This window comes from Sinocyclocheilus grahami, unplaced genomic scaffold (assembly GCF_001515645.1).
Source record: "Sinocyclocheilus grahami isolate Dianchi unplaced genomic scaffold, SAMN03320097.WGS_v1.1 scaffold63.1, whole genome shotgun sequence".
NCBI classification, from domain to species: domain Eukaryota; kingdom Metazoa; phylum Chordata; class Actinopteri; order Cypriniformes; family Cyprinidae; genus Sinocyclocheilus; species Sinocyclocheilus grahami.
The window spans coordinates 647,543-672,404 of NW_015505242.1; the positions used below are offsets into that span (position 1 = coordinate 647,543).

The following is a 24,862-nucleotide window of genomic DNA, read 5'->3' on the forward strand; positions in this document are numbered from 1 at the left end:
GTGAGTGAGAAGAGAGACCCCATAGTGTGTGGCAGCACCAAATCCGAGGCTTCTTCCTGTGCTTTTCCCAGAGGCAGTGACACATACCAGCTGCATGCTGTTTACTTCTGCAGCTTTTTTCCACTGTGTGTGTGCATGCTTGTATGTGTGTATTAGTGAGGAAGTTACACATCCTGTTGAAGCACTCACATATTCCTTTGTGAAGTGACCTCCAACAGTATCTTTAGTAATCTGCTGCCTTTAACAGAACACATTTAAAAACATCCGTATTCCAGTGGGAAATGCACTCACTGCTATAAAGACAGGAACACAGCCGCCATCTTTGTTACTTTAAAGGGTTAGTTCACCCAAAAATTCTGTCATCAATTACTCACCCTCATGTTGTTTCAAACCCATAAGACCGTCGTTCATCTTCGGAACACAAATTAAGTTATTTTTTGATGGAATCTGAGAGCTGTCTGACCCTGCATAGACAGCAAAGCAACTGAAAGACTCCTGAAAAGTCCAAAAACGTAGCAAGGAGTTCTGTAAAATAATAAGTAATATTTTACCAATCTCCTTCCTACGTCTCTTGACTTGGGAACGTTTCAGTTGCGTTGCTGTCTATGCAGGGTCAGACAGCTCTCAGATTCCATCAAAAATATCTTCATTTGTGTTCCGAAGATGAACGAAGGTCTTACGGGTTTGAAACGACATGAGGGTGAGTAATTAATGACAGAATTTTTGGGTGAACTATCCCTTTAATAACATCTCGATCACATTTGCAGTGACATGTAGCTTCTAACACAATTAATAGTCGCTTATGTAAATTAATATGATCGTTAATATTGGGAGTTAGAGAATAAACAGGAACAGAGCTGATTGACAGATAAGCAGGAAATAATTCGAGACTCAATCTCTCCAGTTATAGTAACTGATTACAGCAACTCCTGAATATTCATGCCGGTCTTGTCAGTGGGATATCAGCAGGATAAACCACTTTCAAATAATTCCAGGATGTTTAAAACCTTTATTTTCTCTGGAAGTGCTTATTCTTCCATCAAAAAAAACACCTACAGTGACAAGGTTTTCAACATTCAGCCAACTGTTTGGTTCCCAACATTTTTCAAAATATCTTCTTTTGTGTTCAACAGAAGAAACTCATACAGGTTTGAAATGACTCGAGGATGAATAAACAATGACAGAATTTTGATATTTGTATAAGCTATCCCTTTAAAAGAACCACGTTTTTCTACTTGTGAAGAACATTTTAATAATCTAAAGAAACTTTTCCACTATAAAAATAATTTTGTGCAATGGAAAGCTTCCATGAATGTTAAATGTTCATTATGGAAGTTAAAAGTTCTTCATGGAAAAATAGATTCCAATAAACTAAAGACATTTTGTCAACTTGGAATTTATAAGGTATATCTGCCATTTTTGTTAAAATTGAGTTATTGACATTCTTATTCTGTGACAACTTATTTACATTATGTGGTGTTTTTTTTTTGTAGCTGTGTACATTTTGGGACTGATGTATGAAAGAGACTTATTCTCCATATCCCATATCACTATATGTAATGCAAAAACTTTGAAGCTCAATATCTCGAAATTGCTCAGTATGCAGATAGAACCTTATAATTCCAAGGTGACGATTTTTATATACAAATGCAAACATGCATAAGACACAAACATAGAAATGCATTTACGTCTCAAAAAATTAATGTTTATTTATCCAGCATGTGCACAGAAAATGTTTTAAGAATCACAACAATGAAAAAGTGCCAAACGCATCTGTATGTTCCAGACATAGAGACACATAGAGACCTCATCTAGATCTGTAGATCTCCTAAATCTGTAAACCCACGTGTTAATGTAACTTGCCCTTGAACAACAAGACTCACCTATACTGAGATTCATATAAACTACAGATAAATTAGTTTAAGATGATTTGATGAATCAAAAGTCAATAAAATGTCCCTGCTGAAAAGACCAGCAGGAATTTACATGCTAGTCCAGACTGGTTTATCCAAATTTAGCCATGATCTGCTAGTCTTTTAGAAGGGAAATGTACTGTATGTTGAAAGTGATTCTAGTTTCTGATGATAGTAACTCTATTGTGTTTTGTTTATTTAAATTAAAGTATATATAGAGTTCAGATGCAAAAAAGAGCATTTTTATCAGGCTCCTATGTGTAGGTTCAGTAATTTCACTTTAATGGCAATGTATAGTTTCTTTTCTTTCCCATTAAAGTAAAATAACTGAACATAAGCATAGGAGCCTGAAAAAATAACCATTTTAGAAGAACATTTTTAGATGGCACTGAGAGGCTTTTGTGTCTGAACTCTTCATTTATATATATACAGTATATATGTGTGTGTGTGACCCTGGACCACAAAACCAGTCATAAGGGTCAATTTTTTGAAATTAAGATTTCATACATTATATGAAAGCTGAATGAATAAGCTTTCCATTGATGCATGGTTTGTTATGATAGGGCAATATTTGGCTGAGATACAACTATTTGAAAATCTGTAATCTGAGAGTGCAAAAAAAATCAAAATATTGAGAAAATTGCCTTTAAAGTTGTCCAAATTAAGTTCTTAGCAATGCATATAACTAATCAAAAATTACGTTTTAATATATTTACAGTAGGAAATGTACAAAATATCTTCATGGAACATGATCTTTACTTAATATCCTAAAAGAAAAATCAATAATTTTGACCCATACAATGTATTTTTGGTTATTGCTACAAATATACTCCAGTGACTTAAGACTGGTTTTGTGGTCCAGGGTCACATATATATATATATATATATATATATATATATATAGATGTACTCCTCGGTACTACTAAGAGACAATAAAACATTTTGCATACATAGAATATATTGTCAATATTGCCCTGTATGTGGATAAAAATTTCACATAAAATTAATCACATAACTAATAACAAGATGAAGTTCAGGATGAACAAAAAGAGCAGGACAAGGCATCAGTATCTTCTAGAATCAGGTCCTAGTGATTTCGTCTCTCTTCCATTGTTTATTCCTTTCTTCTAGATTCTTTGAGTCAGAATAATCCATAGATTTATAGATGTGGAATCCATCATCCAATGCATCAGTGTGGCTCAACCTTCACTTAAAAAACACAGTGCCATAAAGAAAAAAGCTTCATTAGGGTGCGATCCTCAGTTCATAGTTTCACCCATAGAACACCTCCATTTCAATCAAAGAAATCGGAAAGACTGACAATGTGTGATGCTCTCCAAAGTGTTCAAGTGAAATGGATCATCATGGAATAGGTTCACGTGACTTTAATATTCCACATAAAATACATTATTTTCTCCAGTTCCCATCCATAAACATGAGATAACTAAGGCCTCAATGGAAAAGGAAAGGCTTCTGGGTGTCTGAAGTCCAAAGTAACCAGATGTATGTCCAGTAGGACTCTTCTCACACGCATCTCAGTAAGTGGTCCTCTCCGTGAGGCTGTTCTCCCAAAAGTCAAAGAGTTAAGAGTCTCTCACATGTACAGGCTGTCTGATCGGAGAATGGTGGTCTCCAGATTGTGAAAGCTCTTGCCGTTTAAAGACTCCATGTGGCTGTCGATGCTGTAACATCGATGGACCTCCGTCATGGAGGAGGCCGTGTAGGATGCAGAACGCAGGGCATCGGTGTTCGCAAATGTGCTGCCAAACTGGATGCGGTACTGGTTCCAGTGTCTTCGTAATACACCTTGCACCTAAACAATCAAAATGCAGACAGATATTAAGCATAATGACAAATATCAAATGTTTTGAGCTACAAGTAAGGAAAGCATTCAATGAGTGCATTGAAATTTTCAAACAAAAATTGCTTACCTCGCTATTGAAAAAGCAAAATATAGTGGCAACCAAAAGGCCCTGTGTAAAAAAAAAAATTATAAGCTTCAAAGTTACAGGTTTTTTTCTAGTGTAAACCAAAGTGTATAGAGGAGTATGAGTGCCATTAAAATATAAAAGAAAACAATTATTAATGTATTAATTAAAAAATAAAAATGTAAATAAATCACTTTTCACATTAACAAAATTGTAGACTTTATAGATTTAAATACAATTTAATTTAAATAAGATTTAACTAAGATTTAATAGACTTAACTGAGATTAAAAGTGTTTAACTACTGATTTAAAATTCCGTCAAATATAACAATAAATAATATATCATTAATACTTAATACTTTGCAACATTTAAATAGTTTTTGTTTATAAATTTTAATTTATAAATTCTAATTCTGTTTTGTTTTTGTTTTTATAAAATATTTACAAATTGCTTTTCTTTTTTCATTTGCCAAGTGATTAAAACATGCCATTGGGTCTTTGATTGATGCAATTTGATGCAAGTTGCATATAAAAATGAGGTTTTAATGACTTATTTTATTGTTAGATGATAAACTACATGTTTGAACATGAATTAATTAAGAGTTTCAAATATGTATATTTATTTGATCCATTAATAAATTGATAATTGATTCCTTGCCTGTTGTCAATAACACTTACCTGGTAATGCATAAGTATGTTCATAGTGTGCATAAATATTTCGGAGGCGAGCCGTCCGTCTGGTTTGTAGGGCAGCAGTAAGTACTGAATGCCCAGCAGAGGTACCAGGATTAAGGTGGCCCTGACGGCCCTCATGTACAGACTGGATTCTGCCTGGTGGGTCACCTTCAGTTTAGTGATCAACACTCTCACAATGTTTAAAAGGAAGAAGAGGTTAATCTGAGGAAACCAAGCAGAGAAAAGAGCAAATATAAAGAGAGAGAAAAAGAAATGCATTGCAGTACCCCAAAACTCTTTACCGTACACAGTAAAGACACAGTAAACATAAAGGTATTTCTTCATGATTTTATGTCATATGTTTTCTTTATTTTTAAATTTTTCAAAATGTTAAACTTTCTTTTTATTTCCAGGTCTTTTGGACCCCACTGTACATTCAAGCATGGATTCACAGCTAATTACTAAAGTTTGGATTATGTTATATTATCTGGAAAGATGTACTGTATTCAGACATATAAGCCTGTCAAAATACCTGTAAATTGTAACATAAACAGACATGGATATAACAATATATTCAAGACTGGTGGTGGACCAAATAGTTTGAGAATCGGTTACTGACTCAGACGGTATTCCAACACAATCTCACAGTGATTTTTCACAGTTTTTATGTTTTGGTGGTTAATTCGTATGAATTTGTATGATCTCATCCATATGTTTTCGTATAATATGCTTACATCCCTGTGATGATTATCTTTAGGGGTGGACCCTAATGCTTACTTTTTTCTAAAAAAATATGATTCACATCATACAAATGAAATCGCCACTTTGTAAACTTGTGAAGTTTTCCTGTGAGACTGGATTAGATATTCATCATCAACCACCATTCTGAACATATAAATATGCTTGTGTTTATAATGACACAATATCAGCTTAAACTGGCAGTTGCATCACTGCAGAAATCAGTCCAAGATTCATTTGATACTGAGCTCATTACAAGCTTTTTATGGGCTGCAGAGGAAATCATTTCTAATCAAAACTGACCTCAATGCAAACAACAAAGAGAACACGGCACTTTGATTAAAACTGCCAGAGCTTAAATAGATTTTTTTTAAATCAAGATCATGCAGATATAAGGGTGGGTAGAAGATAAACAAAATATATAAAGTGTGAGATAATGAAATAGTGAAAAAAAGTAAGACTAGAAAAAGAAAACCAGACTTACCAACAGGGCTGCACAGATGGGACCATGAATAATGTAGAGCAAAGAAGTGTTTGAGCTTATCCAACAGCTGTGGACAAAAGCGTAAGAAAAGTGATTTCAGATTTACGGAAAGCAGAACCGATGAACACATGAACACTTCGTTAAATGTTCAGTGACATCACTGCTATAATTTCACAAGATGTTCTACAGAGCCTCTGCCTGGTCACTGTATTCCTGCATCCTAACAGAAGCTGGGATCAATTGAAGGAACATTTTTTGACATTGAATTCAAAATTGAGAACTAATTCAGTTTTTAAAATTGGTTTCATGGTACTACAGTGTTTATTGCAATCTACAGCATAAGCAATTCTATTTTAGCAGTGTTTAAATGTGCAGTCTGAATTTTAATGTTGAATGAAATAAGTCATTAATGCTCACCAAGGCAGGATTTATTTAATCACAAATACAGTAAAATAAGTAAGTATAAGTAAGAAGTAATTATCAATGTTGAAGACAGATTTTTTTTTTTAAATTTAAAATAATGACTGTCACTTTTGATCAATTTAAATGCTACATTTACTAATAAAATTTATTTCTCTTTTTTAAATATTAATTTAATTACCCAACACCATTAAATGGTAGTGTATCACAGTTTACACTAAATATTTGTCACGAATCCGGTTCATGAACTTTCCAATTCATTGACTCTCGCACTACACACTGTTGCACATCACCCCGGACTACATTTCCCATCATGCATTGCACTGATTGCACTCAGCACGAATTGCACACACCTGTTTACACTGATTGCACCCAGCTGTTTCATATCACTCCCTCACTATTTAACACTCACTCTGATCCCTTCCCGCTGCCGAGTATTGTTTCAGCGTTTATCACTCTCCTAGAGATAGCTACCTTACGGAGCCCTTGTCATTGCCTTAGCCCTAGTCATTTGCCTTAGTCATTAGCCTTAGCCCTAGTCATTTGCCTTAGCCTTAGCCCTAGTCTTAGCTTTAGCCTTAGCCCTAGCCCTAGCCTAGCTGTTTTCCCGGTTTCTGATCTTCGCCTGGTTTCCTGGATTTCTCCCTTAGTCTTGCCCCTTCTGACTCTGTCTGCCCATCGTCGACCCACGCTAGCCCTAGGACTGTTCTTGTGTCTTGCCCACCATATACCTGTCTGCCTCTGTTTAACCCTGCCTGCTTCATGACCACGTCTCTGTCTTCTCCACAATAAAGCCTTGCAGATGGATCCTCACGTCTTGTCAGCCCCGTAACAATATTAAACAGTACAACTGTTTTCAACATTAATAATAATAATAAATAAATTGGCATATTAAAATGACGACTGAATTAATTGTTGCTGAAAATTCGGCTTTGCCATCATAGAAATAAATTACATTTTTAAATATATTAAAATAGAAAACAGATATTTTAAATTGTAATAATATTTTTTATATAATTTAACATTAATACTATTACATAATATTACTGTTTTTACTGTCTTTTTTACCAAATACATGCAGCACCTTTGCCTTCCAAAAGACGATGATTTAAAAAAAAAATCATAATTATTCCAAACTTTCTCTTTGGTAGTGTATATACAGTATACACTGTATATATTGCATTCAAAACAATATGGCTGATACTGTAAAAATAAACATTTTATAACAGTATTATAAAAACAGTTATCTACAGTTGCTCAGTAGATAACTATGGCTGCTTATAAGGAGGAGGGATGCTTCCTCAAAATAAATGTTAATGAAATTATGGAACCAGAATCATTAAGCAGGATCAGAATTCTTAAATTCCAATTCGATTGAACTCACTTGTCATTGTAGTAATAACTTCGGGATATTGCATGGATAAATGCAGGTATTAATGGGAAGCCTGGAAAACATTTGAAATAAATAACATTAAACGTGAAAAGAAAACAGAAAGCCACTTTATTTTGGTGCATTTCGACAAGGCAATTTAAAAAACGTACCCCATCCTAGGAGGTAATACCACATGAGGTGCTGCTTTTCAGCAAACACTGCCACAACAATGAGTGTGTGCAGGTAGATTCCCTCACACAACATCCAGAAGTAGTTACAGCCCAGGAGATAATGGTGGATGAACACAGACACTTTACAGCTCACCTGGGAGAAAAACCAGTTACATGAAATCAATATGACCCTGTTCACCTTCTTAAAGGGGTCATCGGATGCCCATTTTCCACAAGTTGATATGATTCTTTAGGGTCTTAATGAAAAGTCTGTAACACAGTTTGGTTAAAATTTCTCAATTGTAGTGTAAAAAACAGCTCTTTTCAGAGCAAGCCGTTTTGTAGCATTTTCCTTTAAATGTTAATGAGCTCTGCTGACCCCGCCCCTCTCTTCTGAAACACAGACGCATTTATGTAGACCGGGGGCGCATTCCCTTCAAAAACAAACGTAATCCATCCTGACTCAGATGTCAGGAGTAAATGACGACTGGTATGTTCATTATTACATCCAACAACAGAACACCTCATTCGCTTAGGAGTCATTCTTGTCTACATCTGCTCCAGCGGTGAAACAATGGCGGACTGATGACAGCTCACTCAGGGCGGGTCTAAGGTAAGACGCCAGTCCAGTCTGTGCTGAAACGCCACTGTCAATCAAACTATCGTGGGAGGGGCCTGTTTTTGTGACGTCACACAGACAGGCATCTGAGATCGGCTCGATTTGAGAAAGGGGAAAGAATTTAGTAGATTAAAAAAAAACACTGCATGGATTTTTATCATTATAGGGTGGTTGTGTACACACACTGTCAACACACATTTCAGTTCAAACAACTTGTAAAAGTGCATGTAGCATCCGATGAACTCTTTAATACACATTCCTGGTCATATTTTGCGTGACAAGCGTCTCCACTATTCTTTTTGTACACTTACTGGGTTGGCTTGTGTTACTTCTTGGTTGTTTGCAACACAAGTGAAAAAGATGATGGTTATAACCGAGTTCAGCACAAAAGAGAAGAACAGATTCTTGTGTAGAGTTATCCTTTGACAACTTAAGCTCCTGAGTGGAAGAAAACAGCAAACTATATTAGATTGGGCGGAAAGGGAGGTACATTTTTATGATATGAAGGCAAGATTTTTTCACATTACTTACTTGAAATAGAAAAATATCCCCAGAGAAGTAAACAAAGATATCAGCGACAATCCATGACCAATCAAAGCCAAGTAATAGAGATTAAATGCTGTCTGAAAAGAAGGAAAGAAAGAAAGAAGTTAGAAATACAAAACTTACCATATGAACAAAAGCAAAAGTTATGTGAAGCAAAGTGTGTGAATTTTGAAGATAGAACGGACCACTGTAATCCTAAATTAGAGCTCACCCTTTTGTGATCATTAGACATATGATTACAGCCTGTGTAATTTGTCCATGTTCTGTTACTCTCTGGGTGAACGAACCAATGGCCCGAATCAGTACAAATCTTTATCGCCATTTCTGATAAAACACGATTTGGATTAGTCAGACTTTTATATAAAGTTTATGAATATGAAGTAACCTTTATTCAATGGTCAAGATAAAAAAAAAATCTATCGTGGGACTCACCTGAAGTGTCAAAGTCATTATAGTAGTCTGGACAGTGCTGGGCTGAAGTGACTCCTGCTTCCAAATCGTCCCAGCACATCCATCCATCCCAGGTCCGTTTACACATAGAACCATCTGCAATACAGATATTTGCAGTTATTAATAATATAAGGAATTGGAATCTTAAATGGGTCTTAGTATTTGGTGTCTACATTTAGCAATCAGCTTCTCAGACAAGATTACAGTACAATAAAAAAAGACTACAGACAATAAAGATCTTTTATCAGTAATAACAATAAATCTGCATAAATATTCCATTCATTTTCTCAAAAGGGAAAATGATTTTTAACAATAACTTGCCTTAAAAACAGATATACTGTACTGTGAGCGCCAAGGTTGTCAATGGATTATGCTTTTGTTGAAGCTGTCTGTTTGTATTATTTTAAGCTATTTTTTCAAAGAATCGTGTCTAACAGCAATATTTCCTGGTGGAAAACTACATTACCCATGATACTGTAAATAAAATTCCACCAATAAGAGTCGTGGTGAACAAATCGCGCCAAAAAATCATGTAGAAAACACCCACTCCCATGAAACACCACACTCTCAACTACTTAAATATTTGTTAATATATGCATATTTTGCAAAATATGCATATATGTACAAATAGGCTACATATACAGTACTGTGCAAAATCCATTGGTATTTTCACCAATGAAACAATGGTTTTAAGCCAGTTATTTCTGTCTTTTACTGTAGTGTGTCAGTAGGAAATATCTTTTCATTTCTAAACATTCCTTTTGCCATTAATTGTAATAATCCAGTGAGATTTTTGTATGCACAAGTCTGACAACAGCCAGTGCTCCACAGAGATCTGATCTCACCATCATCCAGTCCATCTGGAATGACATGAATAATCAGAAAACTGTGAAGAACTGGGGAAACAGCTCCAAGATGCGTGAAAAAAATCTTCCAACAAAGCTATCTGAAAAAGTATGCACAAGTGTACCTAGGGCAAAAGCTGTTTTAAACGCAAAGGGTGGTCACACCAAATATTGATTTGATTTAGTTAATAAAAGTTAATTGATAAATAAAATGTATTTATGTCATTATTTTTGAAAGCATCCTCACTTTACACAGTACTGTCGCTTTGCAGGTAAGTTTCTTCAAGTGTCTTGGAGACGTTGCCACAGTTCTTTAAATTGGTTCAGTTCCATTTGAATTAAAAATGTTTGTTATAATATTAGGTACAGAAAACGTAAAGATGTAAACTCAGCACAAAGTAAATTTCCAGATATTATTTTAATAATTTGTTTTAAAAAGTCAGTGATTAAATTTTGAGAACAACAAATGCTCTATTTTTCACACACTGTGTAAATGGATCACTGCAAATGAATCCTCAGTTTTGAAGGTCTTTACCAAACAGCTTTTAACAGCTGTCACACAACCCCTGTCAAGCTTTAATCGCTGTCCTTCAAATGTAACTTGTGTCCCATAGACAGCAATGAATCTTAATTCAGAGGTCAGACAGCTAATGTTGGGCTTCTGTAGATGAACAAATTCATGTTGTAGGACACGCCCCACAGAATGTTTCCATTTAATCATCTGTTCACATTAAAGCCTGTAAGTTCCAGGATGATGAGACAAAACATCATGCGGTTTCGGTCCATGCCCCCTAATATTCTTAAGAGCATCCAAATAGAGACTGAGGGCAGATATTAAACCTCCCTTTTACAGTGGAATTCTGTAACTGCCATGACTTCCCACAAACTACATGTCAGGGCAAAGTTTATAGATATTGCTCATAGTCAAGAATCTGTGTGAAATAAGGACCTCTCACCTGTTCTGTTGTGATTAGTGTCTTTCATAATCTTCTGGTAGCATTCAAACTGGGCGGTCAAAATATTGTGACGAGTGAAGCCCATTTCAGGGGTATTCTTTTGTGCCGTACCTCCAGTGTTGTTCTCTGAGAGGACCGCCACAAAAAACTATTCAAAAATAGGAGAAAAAAAGATCAACAATGACATTAGATGATGAAACATAAACCTTAGAAAATACAATTTTATCTCTCCAGGATCTTTGAATTGCATAGTAATCGTGCACATGTGTAACACAGCCAAATTACTGATTGTTTGCTAAGTACTAAACTTTTCATGGGTCTGTGTTTTGTTGTACTTAATTTAATGGTAATTAATGAATTATTTTACATTATGTATAACTTTTATGTTAATTGCTTATGACAAACAAATACCTCAGAGGTTGCCGACAGAAAGAGAAAAGAGGTAATGCAGCATCCAAACATGGTTCCACTGTTTGGCTTTTGTGTCTCCAAATGATCTGAATGTTTCTGCTGAAAGCAAACAGAGTAATCTGTTTTACATCCAAAGAATTGAGCGATGAACGGACACTTTGCTAGTAGATTTTGGTTAATTAACCTAAACAAAGAGTGTAGGTGAGCTAAAAATGAAAACATGAAATTAGGGATTTCCCTAAAGAATTTCTAATGGTTATTTTAGTCAAGGTGACAGTAAACTCTCAGTTCCAATTAAACAAGCCATTGGAGCCAGGTGAACTCCCAGAAGTGTGGTAACAGCGCTGTTGTTAAGTTGGAAAAGAGGGCAAAATCAAAGCCTGCTTTACATGAAAGTTCAGTCCATCAGGACGCCTATAATCACCACAAAAGGCAAGAAAGCATCATTAAACATGCATTACACGGTTCACCGTTGCTGTTTTGGCTTGCTATAGATAACATCATAAATCAGTTTCAAAGCATAGAAAGATCTGTTTTAGCCACAATAAAGTTGCTTGCAAAAAAGCATTCACTATTTTTACATGCTAATGTTTTATGACATCCTGGACAACAGTTTGATTATACACAACCCCGGTTTATTCTTTTTATGGTGTTCCATGTGGAACTATCAGAGCATTCCAAAACATCTTTAACATCTGCCTTGATTCTGTTGTTATTTCCTTTTTAAATTAATACCTGTCGGTATGGCCATGGCCAAGGGGCTGAAACGCCATGTGATTCTTTTGTTCGGCCTCCAAACATTTCCTACTTGGATGGGGACCCGAAACCACATGACTAGACTCATATGTGGAAAATTATCCATTTGGATTTGTCTTTAGTCTCAAAAATGAACATGCTTCCCAGAGGTCCAGACAAAGTGAATTAGCGAACGTGTGGTTTTTTTTATAACTTCCATTTGGACAGGAAATATTTCTCAGTGCATAATGGCAATAATCGTGCCTTTTGAAGAAATTTCTGTGTAAGACTTTTCGTCTTGCACTACTGTAATAATACCAGTATTTTGCTTCATAAATAATGATAAAGGTATTATATATAGAGTTCACATTGCTCTGCTATCTGATTAAATGGCATGAAACTGAATTACATGAGGAGGAATGGCCAGGCACATGCATTTTCTGTTTGGTAATGGGGACTAACACATAAAATATAATTTTCTTTTTTTCCATTTAACCAATTAATTTGCTCATTTCAGATATCATAGATCAGATGATGCTATATATTTAAGAGAAAAATGTGGTTAATAGGGATAGAGTAGGTAGGTATGGAAGCCACCCTCTGATATCATAATATATATATATATATATATATATGGAGAGGAGACAGAGTGATGAAGCCAATTAGCAGATATGGGGATTGTTAGGAGGCCATGATGATCAGAGGCCAATGGGCAAATTTGGCCAGGATGCCGAGGTCACACCTCTACTCTTTTGGAAAGACATCCTGGGATTTTTAATGACCACAGAGAGTCAGGACCTCGGTTTAACGTCTCATCCGAAGGACGGTGCTTGTTGACAGTATAGTGTCCCCGTCATTATACTGGGGCGTTAGGACCCACACAGATCACAGGGTGAGCACCCCCTGCTGGCCTCACTAACACCTCTTCCAGCAGCAACCTAGTTTTCCCAGGAGGTCTCCCATCCAGGTACTGACCAGGCTCAGCCCTGCTTAGCTTCAGTGATAATTATACATTGATTATAAATCAAAATATCAAAGCAATTGGCACCTGCAAACAAAAGATTAGCTTCCTTTCTAACTTCACTTTTTTGCAATTTCAATACATTTTGATAGCTATTTTCCCAACAGCTACAAATCACACCTCCAGAAGTTTCCCTGCAAAATGACACAAATACTTTACAAACTATTTCTGTCTGAATTAGTAGGTCTGAGTCTATAGATTTATATAGCTCAAAAAACACTGCACAAGCCAGAACTGTTGTAGTTCCAAGCTCAATGAATGTTATGAATGTCTCTCTACAGTATCCACTGTGTCAGACTCTGTAAATAAGACATACAGAATGTGCTGTGGCATGGGCCCCCAGCACCAGGACTGAAAACAACTCTTATACAGCACACCTCTGTGTAACATTCAACACTCTCTCCTAATATGCAGAGAAATACACTGATAGAATACATTACTGAAGAGTGTAAACATTGTGATAATTTCAGCATTGTTCGATTTGAACATCCCAGCCAGTTCAACATAGCAACATTTGTCCAAACAATGGCAGGAGTTTGGGGTCAGATCTTTGTCCAGTCAGACAGTGTTCTGGAAACCTGTTTGAAAACATTAGTCAATTGCAACTGTCTGTCAATTGCACCGGCTGTAACCGTAACATTGCCGTCACCATTCAATGTGTGTCCAATTGTTTCTAGTTCAGCTAATTCAGTGGCAGTTTGCATAACATATTCACTTAAACAATGTAAATCACCATCAATGCAGAATTTATGTGTTTCGGTGTCATCAGCATTTATCTGAATACAAGAACTCAGTCCTGTAAGCTCCAAACCCTGACAGATCAACTTTCAGTCCTTCATTCAAGATAAACAGCCAGCTATTTATTGAAACAGTACATTCAATATTTGTATTGTGCAAAATTCATGCCATTTCACAGGACAGATTAATTTGTACCTACAATCTTGAAATCTATATAATTTATCAGCTGCCCATATACCACGATATCAGAGAAGCAATATTGTTTTTATACATTAAATACTTTGAGAACTAAAGTTCAGAACGAAATTTAACTTATCATGAGGGTGCCTTCTTTAAGTCAAGATCAACATACATAAGAAAAATGACGACTCTGTGAAACAATGAATTATCATCAGAAATCTACTAAGTGCGCCCTAATAAATGACATTTCTTAATCGGCTGAACATTTTCTTGATTACTTATTTTACACTAAATCTACACTAAAAAAAACTGTGATGTGATGAAAGAAATACAAAAACAGTCCATAAAACTACTAAAGAGAGGAAAAACAGCTATAAATCTGGCCATTCAGGTGTTGGTGGTGAGCATAAATCACTTAGATGTCATTCTAATAGGAATGTGAAAATAAAGTGTTTTACTATATGATTGGATGACCCCAGCATTTGGTGGAAAAACAGAGGGCTGAAACATGATAACTTTTTGCCCTTCCTGTGAAGCTAATGGAGTGGTTTATAGATGTGACATTCCCAGAGACCCCTCTCTCTCATACCCAAACCCTCCCACCTATTCCCTCCCTCCCCTTCTCTCCTGTCACTCTCTCTCTACTGGGCCTGGTTATAAAAAGCCACCCCCCAGATCTTAAATCAGGAAGCCTACTGACATATAGTTTAACTCATGTCATTTTAGGAAACACCCATGGATATAACACAAAATTTTTCCGCTCTTCACTCATAAGGATTTATCTTAAAGTGACACAGAATAAATCTGTATTCAGCAGTAATGATGCGTTTACTCATAGACATAACTGTCATAATTCATCTGAAATCATTCTGTCATTTTTAAAGAAATTTCAATAGATGGAATCTCATTCCTTTTTTTTCAAGTTTTGCTTGTGTGTGAGTGTGTGTGCGCGCATTTCATATTAACCCAAAAATAAAAAATGTAAGTCCTTATAAAATGTAATTGTGAAATGTGTAAGCAGTCAACATTTATATTTACGTAACAGTTTTACTGTAAGTCAAGTCTTAATACAAGTCAAAATAATATGATTGGTCAAAAGCCTCCAAACCATTTAAATAGGTATTTCATGACTTTTCTTAAAACATGTCTTCTTTAAAACTTGTGCTCTAAGAATTTATTTATGTTTTTAATGAAGCGTTAAAGAGATTCATTATCCAGAACACATCTACAAACCTCAATGTTCATTTGAAAGACATCACTGTTAATTAGTGGTCAGCTGAGAAGTTATTTACACCCACTCCCATGAAACACCACACTCTCAACTACTTAAATATTTGTTAATATATGCATATTTTGCAAAATATGCATATATGTACAAATAGGCTACATATACAGTACTGTGCAAAATCCATTGGTATTTTCACCAATGAAACAATGGTTTTAAGCCAGTTATTTCTGTCTTTTACTGTAGTGTGTCAGTAGGAAATATCTTTTCATTTCTAAACATTCCTTTTGCCATTAATTGTAATAATCCAGTGAGATTTTTGTATGCACAAGTCTGACAACAGCCAGTGCTCCACAGAGATCTGATCTCACCATCATCCAGTCCATCTGGAATGACATGAATAATCAGAAAACTGTGAAGAACTGGGGAAACAGCTCCAAGATGCGTGAAAAAAATCTTCCAACAAAGCTATCTGAAAAAGTATGCACAAGTGTACCTAGGGCAAAAGCTGTTTTAAACGCAAAGGGTGGTCACACCAAATATTGATTTGATTTAGTTAATAAAAGTTAATTGATAAATAAAATGTATTTATGTCATTATTTTTGAAAGCATCCTCACTTTACACAGTACTGTCGCTTTGCAGGTAAGTTTCTTCAAGTGTCTTGGAGACGTTGCCACAGTTCTTTAAATTGGTTCAGTTCCATTTGAATTAAAAATGTTTGTTATAATATTAGGTACAGAAAACGTAAAGATGTAAACTCAGCACAAAGTAAATTTCCAGATATTATTTTAATAATTTGTTTTAAAAAGTCAGTGATTAAATTTTGAGAACAACAAATGCTCTATTTTTCACACACTGTGTAAATGGATCACTGCAAATGAATCCTCAGTTTTGAAGGTCTTTACCAAACAGCTTTTAACAGCTGTCACACAACCCCTGTCAAGCTTTAATCGCTGTCCTTCAAATGTAACTTGTGTCCCATAGACAGCAATGAATCTTAATTCAGAGGTCAGACAGCTAATGTTGGGCTTCTGTAGATGAACAAATTCATGTTGTAGGACACGCCCCACAGAATGTTTCCATTTAATCATCTGTTCACATTAAAGCCTGTAAGTTCCAGGATGATGAGACAAAACATCATGCGGTTTCGGTCCATGCCCCCTAATATTCTTAAGAGCATCCAAATAGAGACTGAGGGCAGATATTAAACCTCCCTTTTACAGTGGAATTCTGTAACTGCCATGACTTCCCACAAACTACATGTCAGGGCAAAGTTTATAGATATTGCTCATAGTCAAGAATCTGTGTGAAATAAGGACCTCTCACCTGTTCTGTTGTGATTAGTGTCTTTCATAATCTTCTGGTAGCATTCAAACTGGGCGGTCAAAATATTGTGACGAGTGAAGCCCATTTCAGGGGTATTCTTTTGTGCCGTACCTCCAGTGTTGTTCTCTGAGAGGACCGCCACAAAAAACTATTCAAAAATAGGAGAAAAAAAGATCAACAATGACATTAGATGATGAAACATAAACCTTAGAAAATACAATTTTATCTCTCCAGGATCTTTGAATTGCATAGTAATCGTGCACATGTGTAACACAGCCAAATTACTGATTGTTTGCTAAGTACTAAACTTTTCATGGGTCTGTGTTTTGTTGTACTTAATTTAATGGTAATTAATGAATTATTTTACATTATGTATAACTTTTATGTTAATTGCTTATGACAAACAAATACCTCAGAGGTTGCCGACAGAAAGAGAAAAGAGGTAATGCAGCATCCAAACATGGTTCCACTGTTTGGCTTTTGTGTCTCCAAATGATCTGAATGTTTCTGCTGAAAGCAAACAGAGTAATCTGTTTTACATCCAAAGAATTGAGCGATGAACGGACACTTTGCTAGTAGATTTTGGTTAATTAACCTAAACAAAGAGTGTAGGTGAGCTAAAAATGAAAACATGAAATTAGGGATTTCCCTAAAGAATTTCTAATGGTTATTTTAGTCAAGGTGACAGTAAACTCTCAGTTCCAATTAAACAAGCCATTGGAGCCAGGTGAACTCCCAGAAGTGTGGTAACAGCGCTGTTGTTAAGTTGGAAAAGAGGGCAAAATCAAAGCCTGCTTTACATGAAAGTTCAGTCCATCAGGACGCCTATAATCACCACAAAAGGCAAGAAAGCATCATTAAACATGCATTACACGGTTCACCGTTGCTGTTTTGGCTTGCTATAGATAACATCATAAATCAGTTTCAAAGCATAGAAAGATCTGTTTTAGCCACAATAAAGTTGCTTGCAAAAAAGCATTCACTATTTTTACATGCTAATGTTTTATGACATCCTGGACAACAGTTTGATTATACACAACCCCGGTTTATTCTTTTTATGGTGTTCCATGTGGAACTATCAGAGCATTCCAAAACATCTTTAACATCTGCCTTGATTCTGTTGTTATTTCCTTTTTAAATTAATACCTGTCGGTATGGCCATGGCCAAGGGGCTGAAACGCCATGTGATTCTTTTGTTCGGCCTCCAAACATTTCCTACTTGGATGGGGACCCGAAACCACATGACTAGACTCATATGTGGAAAATTATCCATTTGGATTTGTCTTTAGTCTCAAAAATGAACATGCTTCCCAGAGGTCCAGACAAAGTGAATTAGCGAACGTGTGGTTTTTTTTATAACTTCCATTTGGACAGGAAATATTTCTCAGTGCATAATGGCAATAATCGTGCCTTTTGAAGAAATTTCTGTGTAAGACTTTTCGTCTTGCACTACTGTAATAATACCAGTATTTTGCTTCATAAATAATGATAAAGGTATTATATATAGAGTTCACATTGCTCTGCTATCTGATTAAATGGCATGAAACTGAATTACATGAGGAGGAATGGCCAGGCACATGCATTTTCTGTTTGGTAATGGGGACTAACACATAAAATATAATTTTCTTTTTTTCCATTTAACCAATTAATTTGCTCATTTCAGATATCATAGATCAGATGATGCTATATATTTAAGAGAAAAATGTGGTTAATAGGGATAGAGTAGGTAGGTATGGAAGCCACCCTCTGATATCATAATATATATATATATATATATATATGGAGAGGAGACAGAGTGATGAAGCCAATTAGCAGATATGGGGATTGTTAGGAGGCCATGATGATCAGAGGCCAATGGGCAAATTTGGCCAGGATGCCGAGGTCACACCTCTACTCTTTTGGAAAGACATCCTGGGATTTTTAATGACCACAGAGAGTCAGGACCTCGGTTTAACGTCTCATCCGAAGGACGGTGCTTGTTGACAGTATAGTGTCCCCGTCATTATACTGGGGCGTTAGGACCCACACAGATCACAGGGTGAGCACCCCCTGCTGGCCTCACTAACACCTCTTCCAGCAGCAACCTAGTTTTCCCAGGAGGTCTCCCATCCAGGTACTGACCAGGCTCAGCCCTGCTTAGCTTCAGTGATAATTATACATTGATTATAAATCAAAATATCAAAGCAATTGGCACCTGCAAACAAAAGATTAGCTTCCTTTCTAACTTCACTTTTTTGCAATTTCAATACATTTTGATAGCTATTTTCCCAACAGCTACAAATCACACCTCCAGAAGTTTCCCTGCAAAATGACACAAATACTTTACAAACTATTTCTGTCTGAATTAGTAGGTCTGAGTCTATAGATTTATATAGCTCAAAAAACACTGCACAAGCCAGAACTGTTGTAGTTCCAAGCTCAATGAATGTTATGAATGTCTCTCTACAGTATCCACTGTGTCAGACTCTGTAAATAAGACATACAGAATGTGCTGTGGCATGGGCCCCCAGCACCAGGACTGAAAACAACTCTTAACTCTTACACCTCTGTGTAATATTCAACACTCTCTCCTAATATGCAGAGAAATACACTGATAGAATACATTACTGAAGAGTGTAAACATTGTGATAATTTCAGCATTGTTCGATTTGAACATCCCAGCCAGTTCAACATAGCAACATTTGTCCAAACAATGGCAGGAGTTTGGGGTCAGATCTTTGTCCAGTCAGACAGTGTTCTGGAAACCTGTTTGAAAACATTAGTCAATTGCAACTGTCTGTCAATTGCACCGGCTGTAACCGTAACATTGCCGTCACCATTCAATGTGTGTCCAATTGTTTCTAGTTCAGCTAATTCAGTGGCAGTTTGCATAACATATTCACTTAAACAATGTAAATCACCATCAATGCAGAATTTATGTGTTTCGGTGTCATCAGCATTTATCTGAATACAAGAACTCAGTCCTGTAAGCTCCAAACCCTGACAGATCAACTTTCAGTCCTTCATTCAAGATAAACAGCCAGCTATTTATTGAAACAGTACATTCAATATTTGTATTGTGCAAAATTCATGCCATTTCACAGGACAGATTAATTTGTACCTACAATCTTGAAATCTATATAATTTATCAGCTGCCCATATACCACGATATCAGAGAAGCAATATTGTTTTTATACATTAAATACTTTGAGAACTAAAGTTCAGAACGAAATTTAACTTATCATGAGGGTGCCTTCTTTAAGTCAAGATCAACATACATAAGAAAAATGACGACTCTGTGAAACAATGAATTATCATCAGAAATCTACTAAGTGCGCCCTAATAAATGACATTTCTTAATCGGCTGAACATTTTCTTGATTACTTATTTTACACTAAATCTACACTAAAAAAAACTGTGATGTGATGAAAGAAATACAAAAACAGTCCATAAAACTACTAAAGAGAGGAAAAACAGCTATAAATCTGGCCATTCAGGTGTTGGTGGTGAGCATAAATCACTTAGATGTCATTCTAATAGGAATGTGAAAATAAAGTGTTTTACTATATGATTGGATGACCCCAGCATTTGGTGGAAAAACAGAGGGCTGAAACATGATAACTTTTTGCCCTTCCTGTGAAGCTAATGGAGTGGTTTATAGATGTGACTTTCCCAGAGACCCCTCTCTCTCATACCCAAACCCTCCCACCTATTCCCTCCCTCCCCTTCTCTCCTGTCACTCTCTCTCTACTGGGCCTGGTTATAAAAAGCCACCCCCCAGATCTTAAATCAGGAAGCCTACTGACATATAGTTTAACTCATGTCATTTTAGGAAACACCCATGGATATAACACAAAATTTTTCCGCTCTTCACTCATAAGGATTTATCATAAAGTGACACAGAATAAATCTGTATTCAGCAGTAATGATGCGTTTACTCATAGACATAACTGTCATAATTCATCTGAAATCATTCTGTCATTTTTAAAGAAATTTCAATAGATGGAATCTCATTCCTTTTTTTTCAAGTTTTGCTTGTGTGTGAGTGTGTGTGCGCGCATTTCATATTAACCCAAAAATAAAAAATGTAAGTCCTTATAAAATGTAATTGTGAAATGTGTAAGCAGTCAACATTTATATTTACGTAACAGTTTTACTGTAAGTCAAGTCTTAATACAAGTCAAAATAATATGATTGGTCAAAAGCCTCCAAACCATTTAAATAGGTATTTCATGATTTTTCTTAAAACATGTCTTCTTTAAAACTTGTGCTCTAAGAATTTATTTATGTTTTTAATGAAGCGTTAAAGAGATTCATTATCCAGAACACATCTACAAACCTCAATGTTCATTTGAAAGACATCACTGTTAATTAGTGGTCAGCTGAGAAGTTATTTATTATTATTATTATTTAGTGGCATCTAGGGTGCCACCATACTGTAAAAATGTAGTTTTTACAAAATAATTTTGGCAGCTGTGGTTGTAAAAAATACTGAAAAACTGCAAAAAAATTTACAGAACAAACTGTAAATTTACAGTATAAAACTGTAATTTACAAACAAGAAAATTTGAGTGTAAACTAGTAAATTCAGCAATGCACACTGCTACTAAAACTGTTTTGTATCTTTAACATAAACTGACAACTACCATAATAATGCAGGTTGTAAAAAAAGACAGCAATATGAAGAATCAGTTAGCTTCTCCACAAGCTGAAGTACATGCTAATATATAGAAGGCACACAGAGTCAATCACGCAAACACTAAACACCATCATGGTAACACAAAACACTTAAATAATGCAATAAACATTCATTAAACAATAGAAGACGTAACATTAACCCAAATGTACATAACTGATAACAAACATGAGAAAACTATTAAGAAAGATTATTATTTAAACAAAATACTTTCAAACTGTTTTGTATCTTTAACATAAACTGACAACTACCATAATAATGCAGGTTGTAAAAAAAGACAGCAATATGAAGAATAATTTAGCTTCTCCACAAGCTGAAGTACATGCTAATATATAGAAGGCACACAGAGTCATTCACGCAAACACTAAACACCATCATGGTAACAAAAAACACTTAAATAATGCAATAAACATTCATTAAACAACAGAAGACGTAACATTAACCCAAATGTACATAACTGATAACAAACATGAGAAAACTATTAAGAAAGATTATTATTTAAACAAAATACTTTCAAATGTGGAGTGTCACGCAGGGAATTCTGTGAATATCAGTTTACAGTTTTTTTACTGTAAATTATTCGTTGATTTGTTATTTTTTACTTCTAAAAATTTTACAATTAACAGCATTTTACTGTAAAATTACATGAAATGTCTGGTTAGATATTTTACAGTTTTTCTCTGTATATAGTATGGAAACTTTCTGTTACTGTAACCTATTAACAGTTTTTTTTCCCGTAGCGTCTTTACAATATTTAGGGATGCACCGATATGAAAATTTTGGCCGATACCGATAACTGATTACTCTTTATTTTTGAAAGCCGATAACCGATATGTTGGCCGATAAATCTATATCCAAATTGTTATATACTTTTTGAGAGCCTGATTACAAAAAAGCTTTCATCATTAAAAGCCACATCCCAAACACGTTAAAATTACACTCATTTTTTACAGTGCAGGACTGGCAATAATAATTCAATAGCAGCAAATAATTGCCACATGTAAATAAACTCATATTTTACACAATATTTAAACTAATAATAGTTTAATAATAGTAATAGGCAGTTGGGTACAGTTACCGTACAATGCTAATAACCTTAAAACTGCCAAATATTGGCAGCTATATTATTAGTTTATCACTACTGTTAGTATATTGTAATGTAAACTCACCATTTTATTTGTGTATAATGTTTAAACGTTATTGCAAATGTAATCATTCTGAACACTGATGAATGTGCTATTTAAACATTTGAGTCAAACTGAGATCATTAACAGTCCGACTAAAAAAAGTGATTTAGTCTAAGTTGGTACATGAACCTTTCAAATTTGAAAGGTTCTTCAATAACAAGCAAAAATAATAAATCGTCAAATTTACAGAGACTCATCACGCAAACAGCAAGTGATATACTTAACAGAATTCAATTACTTAAATTGAAATAAGTGTTCTATTTCAGTTCTGAGCAATATGGCACAGCAGGATAAAGTTTGCTCAAGTGCGCAATGAGTTTGTCATTTAGAAACCATGAACGAGAAATAAGCGTCGTAAGAATAAATGCACATGTTGTCATAAATTCTCGCTCTTACCTCGTTTGCGCGGTCCTCTGTTCTCCGCTGCGGCAGTATGTAGTGTGTAGTGTGTACTGTCTGGGAGATGTGCTCGCCTCGGTGATGAGTTGGGGCCCCTGAAGCAGCAAGAGTGTGCAACGGGTTTCCTGTGACATCACACAGCTCATCTGCAAACGAGCGCTCTGGTTCTGTCGCGTCGCGTCGCCAGCCTCGCTGATACCATGTAACTTTAATAAGACTGTGCCCCGCTGAAAATATTAATATGTTTAATGTAAAAGAGGTCTAATTTATAAATAAAAAGATCACGTAATTATATTAAATTATAGTTCTCCAATCCTGTCTGATTTAGTTAACTTATGCTGAATTTAAACCAAGATTGAAGAATATGAAACAAAAATATTTTATAACTTAGAATATATTATCAAATCAAAGAAAACACATAAAAGTCATGGATATGATTTAAAAAAAGAAGAAGAAAAACTGCACGTAAACAGTAGTTGTAATATTTGTAGCACGACCGTTTGAATCCATGGAACTAGACGTGTGATTTGTGGAAATAAACTATTATTATAGCGCCTCCTTGTGTTTTAATATCTATATTATAGGACCACTGAAAGCACGGGGCAAGGGGAGCTCAAACTGAATAGTCTAATGGCATAAATGTAGGCCTAACAAATATTTCAAAATGTGTCTATAAAACTTAAATTGTATTTGATTTAGTGCTTCCATTGGTGGTCAAACTGTCTAACACACGGGTCTTCAACTAAAATGCTTGAGGTCCAGTAATGAACCCTCCTCACCAGCTGAGGACAATTATAGGCCTATAGAAAAACATGAATTGATATAGCTCAAATGTAAAACTTTTTAAGACCTTTTTAAGACCTGCACAAATAAAATGAACATGACTATAAAAAAAGCATGATTTAGAGTTCAGATACAGGTTTCCACAAAAACAAAAAGTTTTATAAAATGATAAACTTCACATTTCAGCCTTTAAACCATTTTTTAAAGAAAACATAGTCAAAAGTATTAATTATTATATTAATTTAAACTATTATTATCAATCAATTATGATATTAGGCCTAATTAAATAACATAAATATATTTTACTGTATTAATTGCTTACATTTTTATAATACATTATCTTCTTGTCGATCCACCAGTTCATTTACAGCTCTGCGTGTAATCTATGCTGCATAAAAACATGGGTTGATTTTCACATTGGTCTGAACAAACAGCATAGCTTATTGAAACTTTTTGAAAATACGAATTCATTCTCTGCCAACAGGTGGCGCTTTCGGAACGGCAGAAATAGCGGTTTCCCCAGTAAGAGCAGTATGTAAAGCAGCGCAGCAGATGACTGCTAAACATAGGCCTATCTATGATGACTGCAGACAGTGCTCATATTTATTCAATGAAATCATAGCCTTTTGAAATTTAATTGTCACATTAAGTCATGACGCATCAGTTGGCGACCCCTGCGTCTAACCCATTTGCACAGGGTAAAAAGTGACTATAGGTGACTAAAAAATTATCTATTAATTTAAAATATGCAACAGTCCCCTCAGGAAATACGAAAAAACTGTTTTAGTTAAAGTGACTTAACATATCAAAATACATTATTAAAATGTGATCAGATTTAATTAAAAGATTCTGTTAAACAGTCCCCTGCTGCATTAATTAAGGAGAACAGGCATTCACACATACTAATCCTTAGGAATTCCTGTTTCTTGCAATTTTCTCATTATATATTCTTTCTTTTTTTATTTATACTGCAGGGCTGCTCTAAATGAGAATTTTGAAAGCGAAATATTACTTAAATGTAATCTAGTATAAAAAGCAATATACTAGATTACATTTAAGTAATAT

At 35.2% G+C, this 24,862-nt stretch overlaps 1 protein-coding gene and 1 long non-coding RNA gene across 2 annotated transcripts; both read right to left on the reverse strand.

Annotated features, from left to right (window-relative positions):
* Nucleotides 1–2,764: 2,764 nt before the first annotated feature.
* LOC107584849 (calcitonin gene-related peptide type 1 receptor-like) lies at nucleotides 2,765–11,622 on the reverse strand. The gene is made up of 12 exons (XM_016271607.1): nucleotides 11,528–11,622; nucleotides 11,117–11,264; nucleotides 9,298–9,411; nucleotides 9,077–9,189; nucleotides 8,851–8,942; nucleotides 8,631–8,757; nucleotides 7,701–7,854; nucleotides 7,543–7,603; nucleotides 5,739–5,805; nucleotides 4,520–4,738; nucleotides 3,845–3,886; nucleotides 2,765–3,726 (listed from the first exon to the last, which is right to left on the reverse strand). The coding sequence occupies exons 1-12, from the start codon at nucleotides 11,576–11,578 to the stop codon at nucleotides 3,508–3,510; spliced, it is 1,407 nt and encodes a 468-aa protein (XP_016127093.1). The 5' UTR covers nucleotides 11,579–11,622; the 3' UTR covers nucleotides 2,765–3,507.
* A 5,140-nt stretch (nucleotides 11,623–16,762) lies between these two features.
* On the reverse strand, nucleotides 16,763–23,081 carry LOC107584850 (uncharacterized). The gene is made up of 3 exons (XR_001609184.1): nucleotides 23,012–23,081; nucleotides 17,165–17,263; nucleotides 16,763–16,901 (listed from the first exon to the last, which is right to left on the reverse strand). It is a non-coding gene; the product is annotated as an uncharacterized lncRNA (long non-coding RNA).
* Between the last annotated feature and the right edge of the window lie 1,781 nt (nucleotides 23,082–24,862).

Excerpts from the sequence above, each read along its gene's own strand:
- LOC107584849 (XM_016271607.1), bottom strand. The coding sequence starts at position 11,578 with ATGTTTGGATGCTGCATTACCTCTTTTCTCTTTCTGTCGGCAACCTCT. Across the intron at positions 9,412-11,116 it reads CACTAATCACAACAGAACAG|ATGGTTCTATGTGTAAACGG; the intron begins GTGAGAGGTCCT and ends TCTGTATTGCAG. Across the intron at positions 5,806-7,542 it reads AGTTATTACTACAATGACAA|CTGTTGGATAAGCTCAAACA; the intron begins GTGAGTTCAATC and ends TTTTGTCCACAG.